This window comes from Aedes albopictus, chromosome 3 (assembly GCF_035046485.1).
Source record: "Aedes albopictus strain Foshan chromosome 3, AalbF5, whole genome shotgun sequence".
Classification (NCBI taxonomy): Eukaryota; Metazoa; Arthropoda; class Insecta; order Diptera; family Culicidae; genus Aedes; species Aedes albopictus.
Genome location: NC_085138.1, coordinates 189477155 through 189497899, shown reverse-complemented (window position 1 = coordinate 189497899; position 20745 = coordinate 189477155). Strand labels below are relative to the sequence as shown.

At 39.4% G+C, this 20745-nt stretch overlaps 5 protein-coding genes across 5 annotated transcripts; 4 read left to right on the top strand and 1 right to left on the bottom strand.

Annotated features, from left to right (window-relative positions):
* Window positions 1-1593: 1593 nt before the first annotated feature.
* LOC134290501 (uncharacterized protein DDB_G0271670-like) lies at window positions 1594-2511 on the top strand (the record flags this gene model as incomplete). Its single annotated transcript, XM_062857654.1, has 2 exons — window positions 1594-1719; window positions 2431-2511. Coding segments are annotated over 2 exons (207 nt in total), but the record flags the coding sequence as incomplete, so codon positions are not given.
* A 2586-nt stretch (window positions 2512-5097) lies between these two features.
* On the top strand, window positions 5098-6081 carry LOC134290500 (uncharacterized protein DDB_G0271670-like; the record flags this gene model as incomplete). The annotated part of the gene is made up of 2 exons (XM_062857653.1): window positions 5098-5280; window positions 5935-6081. Coding segments are annotated over 2 exons (330 nt in total), but the record flags the coding sequence as incomplete, so codon positions are not given.
* Window positions 6082-9334: 3253 nt separating this feature from the next.
* LOC109398829 (U11/U12 small nuclear ribonucleoprotein 48 kDa protein-like) lies at window positions 9335-10664 on the top strand. Its single transcript, XM_019671259.3, has 3 exons — window positions 9335-9659; window positions 9763-9898; window positions 9960-10664. The coding sequence occupies exons 1-3, from the start codon at window positions 9398-9400 to the stop codon at window positions 10408-10410; spliced, it is 849 nt and encodes a 282-aa protein (XP_019526804.3). The 5' UTR covers window positions 9335-9397; the 3' UTR covers window positions 10411-10664.
* A 165-nt stretch (window positions 10665-10829) lies between these two features.
* Window positions 10830-12308, bottom strand: LOC109398827 (3-oxoacyl-[acyl-carrier-protein] synthase, mitochondrial). The gene has a single exon (XM_019671257.3). The coding sequence runs from the start codon at window positions 12242-12244 to the stop codon at window positions 10871-10873; it is 1374 nt and encodes a 457-aa protein (XP_019526802.3). The 5' UTR covers window positions 12245-12308; the 3' UTR covers window positions 10830-10870.
* A 2308-nt stretch (window positions 12309-14616) lies between these two features.
* On the top strand, window positions 14617-15599 carry LOC109398887 (ribosomal RNA small subunit methyltransferase NEP1). Its single transcript, XM_019671336.3, has 3 exons — window positions 14617-14873; window positions 14940-15183; window positions 15258-15599. Exons 1-3 carry the CDS (start codon window positions 14727-14729, stop codon window positions 15581-15583), a joined length of 717 nt encoding a protein of 238 aa, XP_019526881.2. The 5' UTR covers window positions 14617-14726; the 3' UTR covers window positions 15584-15599.
* Window positions 15600-20745: the final 5146 nt, after the last annotated feature.

The following is a 20745-nucleotide window of genomic DNA, read 5'->3' as shown; positions in this document are numbered from 1 at the left end:
CAAATCATAGAAAGAAAAAACGCCCGATTGTTTATTTTGTCAATTATTGAGCTTCTCGAGAATTTTTAGCATTTCGACAAGTTTCTCTTCGACCTCTAGGTTGCGCGCCAGGGTATAATGTGTGTTGGGCACTTTGCGACGATTAACTCAAATCCGCACACCAGCGCACAATTTGCGCGCCGATTGCCTATGCGCCAAGTTTTTCACTAGCCAAATCACTATTAATCAGTGGTTTAATGAAGTAGAAGCGTTGTTACCGTCAATTATATCTTTGCTGTACATTATTTCCAGACATAAGGAAGTTCAATGTTTTAGACAAAAAATGGAACCGAACCCTAAGAGAGATAGAGCTCTTGGCGCGAACCATTTTGACACTTGTTTATTTACATTTTGTATGGCGCACAGCCCGGCGCATGGGCTGTCGGCGCACGAGTTGTTGGCCGGTATGTGGATTTCAGAAAAGATTCGCAATATAACAAACGGAAACTTTCAACTTCACCGACTCACCAGTCACCCGGAAAAAATGTTCCATCAGTTCTGGAAAATATATTATCCCCAATTAACTGCCCATAACTGCATAACAGTCACATTCGACAAAAGTAGGCATTGGAGAAAATGGAGCTCAAATTTTGCAATTTGCGTTAGTATGGAAAAGGATCAAAATTTCAAAAATTTGGCAGAAATTCAAAAAGAATCCTTTTGCAATGATATCTTCTATAAGTCATCTTCTATGCTGGGCGAATAGTTGAAAAATTAATTAGATCAAAATATGATCGACGGTTTGCTATGAGGCCAGTTTGTATTCCCAATGTGACTGTTATGCGGTTACATTCGTGAATATTTGATAATGAGACAAAACGACACATTTTGTAGAACAAACTTGTTAAGTTCATTTGGGTGGATGAAAGTACTGATGATTTGGAGATAATCCCCGTGTGGTATCCGAGCAATTCGGCCGCTCAGCCATCAGCCGATTTTATTTTTTACTAGCGCACAGCGCAGGACGACCGTCCGTCACAAAAATACTCACAAAACTGAAAATTCAACTCCAAGTGTCATGCACGCTAAGATGGTTGAAGTGTCATGCACGCTAAGATGGTTGCAGACAACATGCACGCTTAAATAATAAGAGTACATTTTCGTGTAAATTTCAAATTATTTTAACTTTCCCCGCTACAGATACTACATCCGCCTCCTTCTGTACTCTATTTGAATTCCTTTTTCTCGTGGCAAAAAAAATCATCATCATCATCATCATCATCATCATCATCATCATCATCATCATCATCATCATCATCATCATCATCATCATCATCATCATCATCATCATCATCATCATCATCATCATCATCATCATCATCATCATCATCATCATCATCATCATCATCATCATCATCATCATCATCATCATCATCATCATCATCATCATCATCATCATCATCATCATCATCATCATCATCATCATCATCATCATCATCATCATCATCATCATCATCATCATCATCATCATCATCATCATCATCATCATCATCATCATCATCATCATCATCATCATCATCATCATCATCATCATCATCATCATCATCATCATCATCATCATCATCATCATCATCATCATCATCATCATCATCATCATCATCATCATCATCATCATCATCATCATCATCATCATCATCATCATCATCATCATCATCATCATCATCATCATCATCATCATCATCATCATCATCATCATCATCATCATCATCATCATCATCATCATCATCATCATCATCATCATCATCATCATCATCATCATCATCATCATCATCATCATCATCATCATCATCATCATCATCATCATCATCATCATCATCATCATCATCATCATCATCATCATCATCATCATCATCATCATCATCATCATCATCATCATCATCATCATCATCATCATCATCATCATCATCATCATCATCATCATCATCATCATCATCATCATCATCATCATCATCATCATCATCATCATCATCATCATCATCATCATCATCATCATCATCATCATCATCATCATCATCATCATCATCATCATCATCATCATCATCATCATCATCATCATCATCATCATCATCATCATCATCATCATCATCATCATCATCATCATCATCATCATCATCATCATCATCATCATCATCATCATCATCATCATCATCATCATCATCATCATCATCATCATCATCATCATCATCATCATCATCATCATCATCATCATCATCATCATCATCATCATCATCATCATCATCATCATCATCATCATCATCATCATCATCATCATCATCATCATCATCATCATCATCATCATCATCATCATCATCATCATCATCATCATCATCATCATCATCATCATCATCATCATCATCATCATCATCATCATCATCATCATCATCATCATCATCATCATCATCATCATCATCATCATCATCATCATCATCATCATCATCATCATCATCATCATCATCATCATCATCATCATCATCATCATCATCATCATCATCATCATCATCATCATCATCATCATCATCATCATCATCATCATCATCATCATCATCATCATCATCATCATCATCATCATCATCATCATCATCATCATCATCATCATCATCATCATCATCATCATCATCATCATCATCATCATCATCATCATCATCATCATCATCATCATCATCATCATCATCATCATCATCATCATCATCATCATCATCATCATCATCATCATCATCATCATCATCATCATCATCATCATCATCATCATCATCATCATCATCATCATCATCATCATCATCATCATCATCATCATCATCATCATCATCATCATCATCATCATCATCATCATCATCATCATCATCATCATCATCATCATCATCATCATCATCATCATCATCATCATCATCATCATCATCATCATCATCATCATCATCATCATCATCATCATCATCATCATCATCATCATCATCATCATCATCATCATCATCATCATCATCATCATCATCATCATCATCATCATCATCATCATCATCATCATCATCATCATCATCATCATCATCATCATCATCATCATCATCATCATCATCATCATCATCATCATCATCATCATCATCATCATCATCATCATCATCATCATCATCATCATCATCATCATCATCATCATCATCATCATCATCATCATCATCATCATCATCATCATCATCATCATCATCATCATCATCATCATCATCATCATCATCATCATCATCATCATCATCATCATCATCATCATCATCATCATCATCATCATCATCATCATCATCATCATCATCATCATCATCATCATCATCATCATCATCATCATCATCATCATCATCATCATCATCATCATCATCATCATCATCATCATCATCATCATCATCATCATCATCATCATCATCATCATCATCATCATCATCATCATCATCATCATCATCATCATCATCATCATCATCATCATCATCATCATCATCATCATCATCATCATCATCATCATCATCATCATCATCATCATCATCATCATCATCATCATCATCATCATCATCATCATCATCATCATCATCATCATCATCATCATCATCATCATCATCATCATCATCATCATCATCATCATCATCATCATCATCATCATCATCATCATCATCATCATCATCATCATCATCATCATCATCATCATCATCATCATCATCATCATCATCATCATCATCATCATCATCATCATCATCATCATCATCATCATCATCATCATCATCATCATCATCATCATCATCATCATCATCATCATCATCATCATCATCATCATCATCATCATCATCATCATCATCATCATCATCATCATCATCATCATCATCATCATCATCATCATCATCATCATCATCATCATCATCATCATCATCATCATCATCATCATCATCATCATCATCATCATCATCATCATCATCATCATCATCATCATCATCATCATCATCATCATCATCATCATCATCATCATCATCATCATCATCATCATCATCATCATCATCATCATCATCATCATCATCATCATCATCATCATCATCATCATCATCATCATCATCATCATCATCATCATCATCATCATCATCATCATCATCATCATCATCATCATCATCATCATCATCATCATCATCATCATCATCATCATCATCATCATCATCATCATCATCATCATCATCATCATCATCATCATCATCATCATCATCATCATCATCATCATCATCATCATCATCATCATCATCATCATCATCATCATCATCATCATCATCATCATCATCATCATCATCATCATCATCATCATCATCATCATCATCATCATCATCATCATCATCATCATCATCATCATCATCATCATCATCATCATCATCATCATCATCATCATCATCATCATCATCATCATCATCATCATCATCATCATCATCATCATCATCATCATCATCATCATCATCATCATCATCATCATCATCATCATCATCATCATCATCATCATCATCATCATCATCATCATCATCATCATCATCATCATCATCATCATCATCATCATCATCATCATCATCATCATCATCATCATCATCATCATCATCATCATCATCATCATCATCATCATCATCATCATCATCATCATCATCATCATCATCATCATCATCATCATCATCATCATCATCATCATCATCATCATCATCATCATCATCATCATCATCATCATCATCATCATCATCATCATCATCATCATCATCATCATCATCATCATCATCATCATCATCATCATCATCATCATCATCATCATCATCATCATCATCATCATCATCATCATCATCATCATCATCATCATCATCATCATCATCATCATCATCATCATCATCATCATCATCATCATCATCATCATCATCATCATCATCATCATCATCATCATCATCATCATCATCATCATCATCATCATCATCATCATCATCATCATCATCATCATCATCATCATCATCATCATCATCATCATCATCATCATCATCATCATCATCATCATCATCATCATCATCATCATCATCATCATCATCATCATCATCATCATCATCATCATCATCATCATCATCATCATCATCATCATCATCATCATCATCATCATCATCATCATCATCATCATCATCATCATCATCATCATCATCATCATCATCATCATCATCATCATCATCATCATCATCATCATCATCATCATCATCATCATCATCATCATCATCATCATCATCATCATCATCATCATCATCATCATCATCATCATCATCATCATCATCATCATCATCATCATCATCATCATCATCATCATCATCATCATCATCATCATCATCATCATCATCATCATCATCATCATCATCATCATCATCATCATCATCATCATCATCATCATCATCATCATCATCATCATCATCATCATCATCATCATCATCATCATCATCATCATCATCATCATCATCATCATCATCATCATCATCATCATCATCATCATCATCATCATCATCATCATCATCATCATCATCATCATCATCATCATCATCATCATCATCATCATCATCATCATCATCATCATCATCATCATCATCATCATCATCATCATCATCATCATCATCATCATCATCATCATCATCATCATCATCATCATCATCATCATCATCATCATCATCATCATCATCATCATCATCATCATCATCATCATCATCATCATCATCATCATCATCATCATCATCATCATCATCATCATCATCATCATCATCATCATCATCATCATCATCATCATCATCATCATCATCATCATCATCATCATCATCATCATCATCATCATCATCATCATCATCATCATCATCATCATCATCATCATCATCATCATCATCATCATCATCATCATCATCATCATCATCATCATCATCATCATCATCATCATCATCATCATCATCATCATCATCATCATCATCATCATCATCATCATCATCATCATCATCATCATCATCATCATCATCATCATCATCATCATCATCATCATCATCATCATCATCATCATCATCATCATCATCATCATCATCATCATCATCATCATCATCATCATCATCATCATCATCATCATCATCATCATCATCATCATCATCATCATCATCATCATCATCATCATCATCATCATCATCATCATCATCATCATCATCATCATCATCATCATCATCATCATCATCATCATCATCATCATCATCATCATCATCATCATCATCATCATCATCATCATCATCATCATCATCATCATCATCATCATCATCATCATCATCATCATCATCATCATCATCATCATCATCATCATCATCATCATCATCATCATCATCATCATCATCATCATCATCATCATCATCATCATCATCATCATCATCATCATCATCATCATCATCATCATCATCATCATCATCATCATCATCATCATCATCATCATCATCATCATCATCATCATCATCATCATCATCATCATCATCATCATCATCATCATCATCATCATCATCATCATCATCATCATCATCATCATCATCATCATCATCATCATCATCATCATCATCATCATCATCATCATCATCATCATCATCATCATCATCATCATCATCATCATCATCATCATCATCATCATCATCATCATCATCATCATCATCATCATCATCATCATCATCATCATCATCATCATCATCATCATCATCATCATCATCATCATCATCATCATCATCATCATCATCATCATCATCATCATCATCATCATCATCATCATCATCATCATCATCATCATCATCATCATCATCATCATCATCATCATCATCATCATCATCATCATCATCACCTCCTGGCCTATTCCGCCGCTCTTCCGGCAGGGAATCTTACCGGGGAGCTCGTTTTTCCTCCTCCCGGCCTATTCCGCTGCGTTTCAGGCAGAGAATCTTACCGGGGAGCTCGTTTTTCCTTCTCCCGGCCTATTCCGCCGCTCTTCCGGCACGGAATCTTACCGGGGAGCTCGTTTTTCCTTCTCCCGGCCTATTCCGCTGCGTTTCAGGCTGGGAATCTTACCGGGGAGCTCGTTTTTCCTTCTCCCGGCCTATTCCGCCGCTCTTCCGGCAGGGAATCTTACCGGGGAGCTCGTTTTTCCTTCTCCCGGCCTATTCCGCTGCGTTTCAGGCAGGGAATCTTACCGGGGAGCTCGTTTTTCCTTCTCCCGGCCTATTCCGCCGCTCTTCCGGCAGGGAATCTTACCGGGGAGCTCGTTTTTCCTTCTCCCGGCCTATTCCGCTGCGTTTCAGGCAGGGAATCTTACCGGGGAGCTCGTTTTTCCTTCTCCCGGCCTATTCCGCCGCTCTTCCGGCAGGGAATCTTACCGGGGAGCTCGTTTTTCCTTCTCCCGGCCTATTCCGCTGCGTTTCAGGCAGGGAATCTTACCGGGGAGCTCGTTTTTTCTTCACCCGGCCTATTCCGCTACGTTTCAGGCTGGGAATCTTACCGGGGAGCTCGATTTTCCTTCTCTCGGCCTATTCCGCCGCTCTTCCGGCAGGGAATCTTACCGGGGAGCTCGTTTTTCCTTCTCCCGGCCTATTCCGCTGCGTTTGAGGCAGGGAATCTTACCGGGGAGCCCGTTTTTCCTTCTCCCGGCCTATTCCGCTGCTTTTCAGGCAGGGAATCTTACCGGGGATTTGTTTACATCCCATTTCGTCAATCTTTTGTCATTTTTCACAATGATACAAACCTATCACATCTTTCCAGCGCTGTTATCTCCCAGTGAGAGCGCTGTGGTTCTAATCCAGCTGCGCCATTGTGGTATCCGAGCAATTCGGCCGCTCAGCCATCAGCCGATTTTATTTTTTACTAGCGCACAGCGCAGGACGACCGTCCGTCACAAAAATACTCACAAAACTGAAAATTCAACTCCAAGTGTCATGCACGCTAAGATGGTTGAAGTGTCATGCACGCTAAGATGGTTGCAGACAACATGCACGCTTAAATAATAAGAGTACATTTTCGTGTAAATTTCAAATTATTTTAACTTTCCCCGCTACAGATACTACACCCCGGTATTAACTCAATATTGACAAAAACTGCGAATGTTACAAATATGCAGTTATGGGCAGTTAAGCCCTTAATCGAATTGTCCGCGTGGTCTTGTAGTACCCCTGCTAGGTAAGAACCAGTCATTGCCATACATATTAAATGCTAGACATGACCCCATGGATAGCATTTGCATATGTAAAAGCTTTGCTGATGTGACTTTCCTATTAGGCAATTCTCTCATCTCATGGTTGTCTTCAAAACCTTGTCAAGCTAAGAAAATTGAAGCTAATAAACAATACATTACAAGGTTCGAGTTCCCATAGAATGAGATCATTCATTCGCACTACAACACCATAGGAGATAATGTCACATTGGCTGATTACAGTACAAATGCGAAAAATCTCCCTTTTCCCCCTATCCGCAACCCGGGGACGCGCCCTGTTGGATTTCGAAAGCCTCGGAGAATATTACAAACCTTCAATGGCATTCCCATACACTAACCCACATTGCCCATTCAGGGGTCTGATTGGGCCTATTACCCTCCCTCAGTTTGTAATATTCTCACCAACTTGGAATTATATTTTCCCGGCACATAAATGACTTCGACAAATGTTCGATATACTATGCAGCATCATGATCAGTATAACTATATCAGATGACGATGATTTGAAGATCTGATTTTTACAGAATTGGGTTGTTTAGTGAATTAAATATTGCCATTTTCTTTAGCCTAATCGAAAGAGCTCATTTTTCTGAGTATGAGGTGATTTTATTGCGTTCCAATTCCTTTGTTTTGATAATTAATAAACAAAACAGTTTTAATTTTTGTGGATAGAATGACAGTTCAATCGATAAAGTGACAGTTCGCCCCGAACAAAAAATTTTCCCCATACAAACTTTAAATGCATTTTAAAAATACTTTCCGGGCACCAAAAATGATGAAATTTTGGATTTCGACTAATTTTTGGGCGGAGAATCCGATTATGCAATAATCTGAATATCCCTAAAGAACCCAATTGTTTGCCATTGATTATACATTCAGCTATTCCAATCATTACTGCAAAGCACATCGACCACATGCCTGAAATCAAAGCTTCCTGGAAGATGTAATCCAAACCCCAATAGGAAACCCAGAAAATATGGGACTGATATGCGATCATAGGCAGTATAGATGTCAGAACTAAAAAACAACAACGTGATTTTGTTCAGTGTAGTGAGCGCGTTCGTTTTGTTTACAAACACGAAATCGTTATCAGTAGGTACTCAGTTCAATGGTTAATCAACATAAAAAAAGATGGATACACGTAAAGCAAAACTCGCAGAAATTAATAATTTTATAGAAAATGCAAATAGCACCATCGATAAGATGCTGCACAGTTTCGCCTGGAGCAGAGATGTGCTGCAGTCGAAGAATAAAACATCTGCACCTGTAGGTAGGCAAAATCTATCCAGCTGTAGAACGGAATCGGCGGGCCAGCATAAAAGCAAGGATCTGATAGAAGAACCACTTCCAGAATCATTCCTTGACGGTAAACATCCTTGCTCTATCAAATTTGGTAAGTTCGATAATTTATTTATTATTAAGAACGTTACGATACCCTGTTAATTCTAAAAACATATTCCATAATCGCAAAAATAATTTTGTACATCATATTTTAGATCATGCCCCGGAACAGGTTCCAAAGAGTCACAAAGATTTAATCACAAATTTCACGAGAGAAGAAAGGCTTGCTATGTATGAACAAACTATTGCATCGACCCCGAAACATGAATCGCTCCCTGAATTACAACTAAAGTGAGTAATATTTAAGATGCAACTTGTAGAGTAGAATCAATGAACTTATTAAACATTTCAGTTTCAAGAAACGGGACAACCAAGAAAGATTAACCTCATTGGCAGACATTGCAGCCTATCGGCGTGACACGCATCGAAGAAGCCAAAAATACCGTTTCGCAAAAAATCCTCTTTCGTATCAGGAAGAAATGCGGAATTTAATTCAGTTGCAGACGGATGCACTGGCTGAATATCTCGGACAATCGAAGGTTGTTGATACTAGAGGAAAGGACCGAGACTCAAGAAAAGAAGCAGATTCTAGCAGAAGCAGCTTATCAAACCCTCAACACGTATCGCGGGAAAGGGAAAAGCGTAGAGCTAGTAGAGACGTAGATGAACGTGATAAACATAAAGATAGGAAATCGAAAAAACGCAGGAGATCCAGGTCACGTTCCAGAAGCGGGTCGCGTCACAAACATAAATCGAAGAAAAAGCGTTCCAAGGATAAAGGCAAACATAAATCGAAGCATTAAATTTCAAAGTAGATACCTAACTAAACATGATCATTATGTTCCCTATTCGCACAACAGTCCCATGTTTGCTGAGTTTCCTTTTCACATGGGACTGTTGTGCAAATGGGGGCATTCAAGTGAAGTTATGGCAAACGACCTTATGCTCGGTTTCTCAGAGATATTAACACTCAGGCTTTGAAAAATACTTGGTATAATTGACAATAGGTTTTAGAGACTGAAAATGATAAAGGGGTGTCGAATTTAAACAATATGGTTTACTTACCTCGAACTATTGGAGTAGTAAGCCTTCCTCGTGTATCGCCATACCAGTATCCTTCTCCAATTTACTTGCTTTTGTATTTATTCTAGAGAACATAGTTGTAAAACTTTAACCATCACAAGGCTGGTGATAATCACTACTACAATAAATATTAACAAGATTCTATTCACAAACTAACAAATTCTAACAATCACAGTACTTTTATTCTTTAAATTCAGCAAAACACAACGAGGCATTGGTGCCTCCGAAACCGAAAGAATTCTTCAACGCAACGCGCCTGTTGCCACCACTTGATGACCAATCCTGCGCCTTATTTGGAACAAAGTTCATTCCGTGCATTTCGGGCGCGATGTTCTCCAAGTTGATCGTCGGAGGCACTATTCCTTCACGGCACGCGAGAACGGTGAATAGAGACTCTAGGTTCCCTGCAGCACCCAGTAGATGGCCATGAGCTCCTTTCGTGGATGAGATGGCTAATTGTTTCCAGCTGTCTTGGAACAAGGTACGAATGGATCGTGCTTCGATAGCATCTCCGATGGGGGTGGAAGTGGCATGGGCATTGATGTAGCCAACATCGGTAGGACTTAAGTTAGCGTCCTTCAGTGCTCGTTCCATGGCTAGCATGGCACCGGTTCCATCCTCACGGGGTGCCGTCAAATGGGAGGCGTCCCCTGAAAGCCCATAACCCAGGACTTCCCCTAGAATTTGAGCGTTTCTTGCTTTGGCGTGATTCAGCTCTTCTAAGACAAATATCGCCGAGCCTTCACCCATCACAAAGCCATCGCGAGCATCGTCAAACGGTCGCGAGGAACGTTGAGGATCCTCGTTGAACGAGGTACTCAAAGCTCGCAGCCGACAAAATCCAGCGATTCCCAGAGGACTGATGCAAGCCTCCGCACCGCCACAAACCATAACGTCCGCATCGCCCCTCTGTACGAATCTGAAAGCATCCCCAATGGAATGTGCTCCCGTTGCACACGCGGTGGAAACGGAATGGTTCGGTCCTCGGAACCCGTACTTGATGCTTACCTGCCCCGCAGGCATGTTCGGAAGAATTCTCGGGACGAAAAACGGACTTACCCGGTTATAGCCCTTCTTAAGAGCTTCATTGGTTTCACACACGTCCATCAGATCCACCATGCCCATCCCGATAGCCACACCCGTCCGTTGGCACGATTCGACATCTTCCTCCGTGGGAGTCCATTGTGCAGTCCCCAGGGCTTCTTTGGCAGCTATCAAAGCAAATGCGGTTGCTCGAGCCATGCTTTTCAGTTCACTTTTACTAAAATGGCCTTCCACATCCAGTTCATTCCGATTTATTTGGGCCGCCACCCGACAGGGAAGCTTCTCGTATGCAACATCAGTCAACTTTCCAACGGCGGACACCCCCGACAGAATGTTGGTCCACGCTTTCGAAACACTGCACCCGACCGGCGAAACTACTCCGAGCCCGGTAATAACTACGCGACGTTTCTCGACCGGATGGTAGGAACCGGCGTTACTGGCCGTAGAACACTTACGACGGACAACGGCCAGGGAGGTAGCGTTTACGCAACGCGAACACAGTAGCACCATTTTGGGCTAATAAGAATGTAATTTTGAATAATTTAATGAACTTGACCTGTTTGGCCCGTTTAGACTATCTGATTTGTCGGTCTGATTTGAGTGACTGCTCGAAAAAAAATGTATGAAATCGTAAACAAAGGTCACTCAAATCGCTCGAATCAGACCGAAAAATCAGATTAGTCTAAACGGGCCTTAGGGAGGGTGCAGGCACGTCAAACTCGAACAAACTACGCCTACCTAACATGCATCGAGCGGGCCTGCCCAAACAACACAATGCGATTTCGCGGGCCACCCCCATCGACAAAACAAACCGATTTCCAAGCAGGATTCGACTAGGCTTCTGATCGCATTGCCAGTCACACTAACACACTCGCAAAAGATGAGCAGTAGGCCTACCTCGCCGCATGCGGGTCCCCTGCTTAGGGCCATTTATTACGTAAGGCAATTTTCACGATTTTTCGACACCCCCACCCCCCCTTGTAAGATTTTTTGTATGAAAGCCCAAATATTTTTGTATGACGCGTAAGATTTCTCAAACCCCCCCTCCCCCCATAAACCCTTACGTAATTAATGGACGGCCCCTTAAGATATTTTTGAATCGCAACTGTTCAAAACAAAACAAATCGAGCAGGTCACTCACATTTTCTAGCAGATCGACCGCTCGAAAAAATGTGCTCAGGGGGGCGGCAAAAGTAAAGACGCTAGTACACATCAGGGTTGGCGGTCGATTTGAACAGGTCGAGGAATAGACCACTTCACGGCGAAATTCTATCTCTTTTGCTCCTTCAGAGAGTTTGAAAACAACAGGACCAGTACCTGTCAAATTTGACAGGTGTTGGTCCTGTTGTTTTCTAATTTCTCGTAGGAGAGAAAGAGAACGATTTCTTGATGACGTCACCGTGCAATGGGCAGGAATGGCATGCTTCTCAGTGTGAGTGCAAGTGTGTGCGGCTTTAATGGACTTATCCACGGTCTTCTTTTTTTTCCCGAGTTGATTCTTCTTTTCTTCTGCAAATGCGGGCACTGTTTACATAAAATGACACATTCATGAACATCCAGTGACCGAAAGTTCACTGGATGTTCACCGGATCTTGCCGGATGCAAGATGCGAGCAGTGATTTTTGTCAACAAGACCCGCAGTTACCGTTTCACATCTTGCCGTTCGTTGGCGTGTGACGTCACCGTGGACAAGTTCATATCTAGATTGAGTTTAAATAAGGGCGAAAGTAACATGAGAGAGTTCTCTTCATCGACTCTCTCTTCTTCAAATTAAAGTGACAAGATGCAAACATTGTTGAACTTTTTGGTCATAATTCGCTAGGTTGCGATGCAATCTAGCGTCTAAGTGTAAAAAAGTTTGATTGAATTTGCATCTTGTCACTTTAATTTGCAGAAGAGAGAGTCGATGAAGAGAACTCTCTCATGTTACTTTCGCCCTTATTTAAACTCAATCTAGATATGAAGATGAGCTGCACAGTGCACATTTTCAGTGCGCAATGCCATCCCTGGCAATGGGCAATTACAGCAAACTATTTATAAGATTTATAAGAACCTGTTCAAATCGAACGCCTAAAATATTATTGCATCTTGCTTTGCCTTTTAAATTACCGTGTAATGCGAGGTATGCACTTCAAACGGAATCGCTCAATTAATTTCCGTTCAGTCACTGAACTTCAGTGCATTATTTTTCCATGACCGGAATGGTCAAGAAATTTAACACAGCAAGCCCCATTTGATTTGACATTTCGTTTCAGCTCCGTACTACACGGAGAAATCAAACTACCTAATTTTTGGGTCGATTTTACTCAAAGCTGAGTATATCGAATAAACTAGTTACCCAAAATTAGGTTGTTTTCCCTCTTTCTCTCACCGATGTTGTCAAAAACAAACAGAGATGCATCTACCCAACGGGGGTACTTGAGCCCAATAAGCCAATTTTGGGTAAATGCAGGTTTACTCAAATTTGGGTTGAATGAGGGGGGGTCTTGGGTTGAATTTACCTACTCTTAAGTAAATGTTTTTGCTGGAGGTGAAGGCAATTTACCTAGTGTGAGTTTAATCGATTTACTCAAATTTGGCTTATTGGGCCGAACTATGGGATTGCGTCAAAAGAACTCAATTTTGAGTAGTTTGGCGGTTCCGTGTAGGATCCGGAATAAAGCGACGCTTTATTATTTCTTGAGCGATTCCTTGCCTGAATTTTCTGGCGCTGGGTCTTCGGCGCGGAAACCCAAAGGTGGGAATATTTTTGGGGTTTGCGCGCAAAAACTTTGCAAGTGCAAGATCGACAACAAAAAGTTGCGACTGTTTTTGTTCAGTGCACAACTTCTGCCTGGAGTCACTCATGAGTGTCCGCGTGGGCAAACGTCAAACTGAATATAAAAATATAAACATTGCAACAGTAAAACGTGCGACCCAGCAGCGGCCGCCTTCAGTTAATAATATTCAGTAAAAAACCTGTAAAATCCATCGTATTTCCCAATAAATCAACATGGGTAAGAAACGGAAGCACGCCGAAGATGAGCAGGACCGAAAGGATTATGATCTTCCGGCCAAGCACATGAATACAAGCCACATACGATCGAACGAACGCAGACTCGTCATTATCCTGGAAGGAGCGCAGTTGGAAACGGTGAAGGTAAATATGCTAGGGCTGCGGGTCGTTTCGTCTAGGTTGCTTAACATAAACAATGATGATTTTTAGGTAGGCCAAGTTTTCGAACTTCTGAACTGCGACGATCATCTGTCGATATTGAAGAAAAATGGCCGGGATCCTGGTTCTTGCCGGCCGGACATCACCCATCAGTCCCTGCTGATGCTGATGGATTCGCCACTGAACCGGGCTGGACTGCTGCAGGTTTACATAAAAACGGAGAAGAACGTGCTGATAGAAATAAATCCACAGACAAGAATTCCTCGGACGTTCCGACGATTCGCTGGTTTGATGGGTAAGATATCAATTTGCAAAATTAATTGTTCCGTTTCATCACCTCGCTAATCATCATTCGCAATCCGATTTCAGTTCAACTGTTGCATAAATTCAGCATCAAGGCCAACGATTCGCCGAAGAAGTTGATGCGAGTCATCAAGAATCCCGTCACCGATCATCTTCCGGTGGGCTGTCGTAAGTATGCTATGTCGTTCAGCGCATCGGAGGTCAAGCATCCACGCGAACTGGTTCCAAAGGTTGACGAACCGGTTGCCTTGGTTGTGGGTGCCTTTGCCCATGGAGCTCTGAATGTGGATTACACTGAAGGCAATTTTTCCATCAGTAACTATCCGCTATCAGCTGCGTTGGCGTGCACAAAGTTGTGTTCTGCTTTTGAGGAGACCTGGGGTATAATATAGAAAATGGTAGATTCCATACTGGAATTTGATTTATGGATGTTCTGAAGAAATCCCTTCCGTAGAAATCTAGATGTCGCATTACATCGCAAACACTTGGGACTCTCTTACGATGACATGTTAAGCCACGTTCGCTCTATGTTACGCGACCAGCAAAAACCAGAAACAACATTTCACAATATTACGTGATTTTGGCGAAATTAGTTCAGATTTGCTGGCTTAGTCTTCTTCACATTTCAGGACTGAACAGGACGGCACACGAAGGACTGGATAGTAAAGGGATGCTATAAAATGCGATTCCGATCGTTCTACAGCTGTAGTTAGCTTTAGTTATTATTAGTAGAAAGCCCAAAATTCTTAATAAGATTTCGTACAAGGTTCGAATCAAGGAAGATAGGATGGTAAGATCTTGAAAAGCTTTACCTATTGGATACATGGGTCGAATATTCCTACTTGAGTTTTTAAAATTGGGAATAGTATTTGTAGCAATTGTGATTTATTTTTATTGTAAATGCTACCTGGATAAAACTTCTAATACAAATACATACATAAGAAAAATACTATAATACATTGGATTTCCAACAATTCATTATATTGTTATTGTATGGTTATTCTACAATACATTCTATTGTATAAAAAAGTTCAAATAATATCAAAACGTCAAAACAATAAAATGTATGGTTGCGTTTCAGATTTGTTTGAGATTTTTTTTGTATTGTTACAATACTTAACAAGCTGTACATTGTATTGTAAAACGTTCATTTACAATGCATTTCATGGTGCATATCCATACGATATATTGTTTTTATATTGTCTTCTGTATGGTTATTATTAATATTATTAATAATATTTATTGAAGACACTTTACCACTTATGTGGCATTCGTATCTACTGTATGGGGCTGTCCATAAACCACTGTTACCGCTCAACAGCACAATTATGCTGGTACGTCACGAAAGAGATATGGAGAGGTAGGTATGGAGTCTGGCGATGTGTTCCAGTTCATGGAATATTTTAAAATGGGTTATGTGTGAGAAAAAAGGCGTCGATAATTTATAAAATTTAACGTTACGTAATATTTGAGCGAACAGTTATCAAATTAACATTAGGACATGAAACTTAAAATAAAACACGTTTGTGAATAGTTTATGTACATAATTCTTATTGTATCCTACCAATCACTTTTTATCTAATTATTGCTGGACATAGATTAAGAATAGCACAACAAACAACAATAATCATGTACAGTACGTTTTGTCCATTGTGTTCGTGATTCATGACCGTTATCGGTACCCTTTTGCTAAGTACTTCGCTTTTTTGCCTCAAACTTCCAATGGCCCTTTCCACTTCATTCCTGACAGACGCCAGTGCACGGATCCTTTCGACGGACGATGAGCTCATTTGCTTACTTTTTGAGGTTGAATCAGGCACTTTCAACAGGGCACCTCTATCCTGGACAGCTTTTCTTACAGTGAAGCCCCGGTCAGCCAGTACAACGTCCCCAGCTTTGATGTAATTCATGAATCCTGATTGTTCTGTGATATGTTTATCCGACGTCCTTCCTGTGTACGGTCTTGATGCGTATGATATGGAGCCGAATGGTGTAATTCCTACTAATTCCTTGAATGTATAATGATGCTTGTATGAGCTGTACATTTTAATAATGGCGTCCTTTACTCCTAGCTTCTCGGTGAAAACTTTAAAGCAGTCCAATATTACTGAGATCGGACCTTCAAATACATTTCGGTATTTTTCTGGCATATTACTTTCCAATACTTCCTTTTCAGGCCACTTAAGGAGCCCTCCGAGCTGCACGTATAACGAATAGAGGGTCGAATAAAAATATTTCGTTATTGTCGTAGGCATAACTTGATACAAATGAGCCAGAGTTTTAAAGCACAATCCAAGTCTCAAAAACATAAGCACCATGACAAATGCTTGTTCTTTCGAAATGGTGTCCGAATAGGAAACAATTCCTTTCTCGACGAAGTTGTAAACCGTCTTTAAAGTGGAATACGTTGGCAATCCAGTGAGATGCTTGACCTGCGTATCTCGACCTTCAAATGACTTCACATCATATTTGAAGGACTTCAAATTTTTTTTCTGCTTCGAAATTACTTCCTTCAATTCCGCAATCTCTTCATCTTTTTCTTTTAATTTATCTTCATAATGTTTGATCATATCGTTTGTACTTGAGTTCTGTAATAAAAAGTTTGCATAATATTTTGTTTGCAAACAGTCAACTAACGATTGTAAGAACTATAAGTGTTATGTCTCGTCTCACGTCGTGCGTATTGTAAATGTCGTTACTGTTCTTACGTTGGCACAAGTCACGAAAATTTGATAGTGAAACTTTTTTAACTTATGACAAAAACTCAAAAAACTATGTTTTCCCATACAACATGTCATACAAATTTCAATCGCAATGCGCAAAGTGTGGACGCAACCGATCGTGCTCAAATTTTGCACAGATACTCAGGTCCCGAAACGGAACCAAAAAAGCTTTGATCTGAGAAAGCGATTCCGATTACCCACACTAATATATAGACGCTAAATATAGGTTGGAGTATTTTTGATTGGAATTTTGGACTGTTTTGGGTATCGTTGTCTATAAGATTGCAACGGCTAGTCTGACAGGGCTTGGAATAGCTCGTCATTTTGGTTTCATGGACCTTTTTCAAGGGATAACTTTTGATATGTGTTTTTATATGTGAGTAGAAAGGTGCACATGTCCGACACTTTGGGCTATGTCAAGCCGGCTATTCCGACGTCACGCTTTGAGGGAGGAGGAAGGTTCAGTAAAGTATGACATTTTCCCGTAATGTAATTTATGCGCGTTCCCTTATACTGAGAAAGCCATAACGGTCCAAATGTTAAACAATAAGATCCAATCATAATATGTGAATATATATGATATAAACTTACAGGAGAAGTTTCAGCACGTGTAGGTATTGCACTAGTCACATTGCTATTTGCTTCACAATGATCAGCAGGTGAGATTACAGTTGGAGATATATCAGCATATACAAGTTCATCGTTGTTGTTGTGTTCCGACAAGAGATCTCCATCAAGCATGGACCAATCAACACTGGTATTTTCAAACTGGAAACTGGCATCATCTATTTCTGGCTCAAAAAGGATTAACTCATCTGTCCTCAGCTTATCCATGATTGTTTCACAGTCAACTGATATATTATCGTTGTCATACTGAACACTGTTATCATATACTTCAGACTCGAATATGATTGGTTCTCCTGTATCAAGTTCATCCATAATTGACTCGTGATAACCATCAGGCTCCTCGTACATTATAAAGGTATTAAAAGGATCAGGTTCTATCCAATCTGTTCGAGTATCAGATTCCAACAAATACGATTCATCCACAATTATTTCATTTTCTTCAATCTGGGATCTGTAACTAGATTTGATAAATACTTGTTGAAAATGGCATTAAAATACATACCTTCGAAGTTATTGTGATCAGTTGTACTTTGACTTCGGTTCGGTCCTTCTCCAGTGACTATTCTCGAATTTTCTCTTGAATTATCTATCTCTAAATATTGAAATGAAACTTATTTCTGTTTTACATACATATGATACAAAAAGACTTACGATTTTTTGCAGCTTTATCTAAACACAGCTTAAGCGTAGGTATCCAGTTGGATTTGTTCAATTCACCCGGTGAAGCTGGTTTTCCTTCGAAATCAAACAAAACATAAATATAGTTTGGAAGCAAATGATATAATTGATTTCAAAATGTGTTACCTGTATCGAAATGTTGACCGCATACGAAGAGTTTATCCAGCCGTTTCCCAACCGCACCAACTGCTTCAGCCCACAATTGGCATCGCACAGCATCGCTCGCGGTTCGCTTAGCAGGAAATCGGTGGAAACTCAATTTGTCACGACCACGAAGAGCCCCGCAACCGTCCACACAACATCTGAGTGGCATGCTTACAATGTTACGAATTCACTAAAAAGTCACTAGTTCTTAACACACAATTCACATTACTTCATGCGGACAAATGGAGATTTTCTGTTGACATGGAAAAATGTGTTTATCAAAGGTTGCTATGGACAAAATAAAGCGTTGCGTTAATTGGGGCACAGATATTGTCAAATTATTTTATAGCATCCGCCATTATGGCGAGCGTGGAAAGCTGGATATGTTCATCAACAATTTTCCTTTCTTTTGCATAGGCTTTTCAGGAAATTATCGGTATTGCAACTGCTTACTTTTTAAAAATAGATTCTCCCTTCTTTTTTGCATAGGCTGCACTTTTCAAGAAATTATGGGCATTACAGCCTCCACCGGTGTTAAAATTGCTAAAATATTTGTTGAATATTTCTAAACACCTGTGCTTGTGGTGCCGATAATTACCTGAATAGTGTAACTCGAAAGAACAGCCTATGCAGAAAAGAAGGAAAAAACTACGTAGAAAATGTAAGAAGTTTTGATGCCGATAATTTACTGAAAAGTGCAATTCGAAAGAACAGCCTATGCACAAAATACATAAGGGAAAATGTATGTTGAAAAAGTAAGCAGTTGCGATGCCAATAACTATACCAATAGCCTAAATTGTAAAGGAAAATCATGCTTATTTCCAAAGTTTTTCATGTCAAATAAAAATTTTTGGCAGGATGTTTCTTCCGGTGATTTTTTACGAATAAACATTTGATTTTTAGCGATTAATATAAACCATTCAGAAATAAAACAATAGTTTTATTTTCTTTCTGGGGAATGGAATTCTGGGGAACGGTACATTCTGGGGAATGGGTTTCTGGGAAATAGTTTTCTGGGGAATGGTACATTCTGGAGAATGGAATTCTAAGGATTGGTTTTCTGTGGAATGGTTTTCTGGGGAATGTTATAGAATCGAATCGTCTTCTTGAGCGATTCAGGCAAGAAATTTTCCATGCATCAAGATCGGCCGAAAAATTCCTTCTGAACTGCAAACAGTACTTAAAGCGGAAAATCTGGCAGAAAATGCGTCAAAACGTTGTAACGTCACGCTAGAATGTCTTTTCGGAGAAATGTGTCATTCGGGTAACTGACTTTCGGGGAAACGGGCCAATCAAGGAACTGGCGTTCGAGGAAACGGCATTCGGGGAACCGACATTCGGGGAAAAGTAGCACAAACGCTCGCACAAACGCTACTACGCTA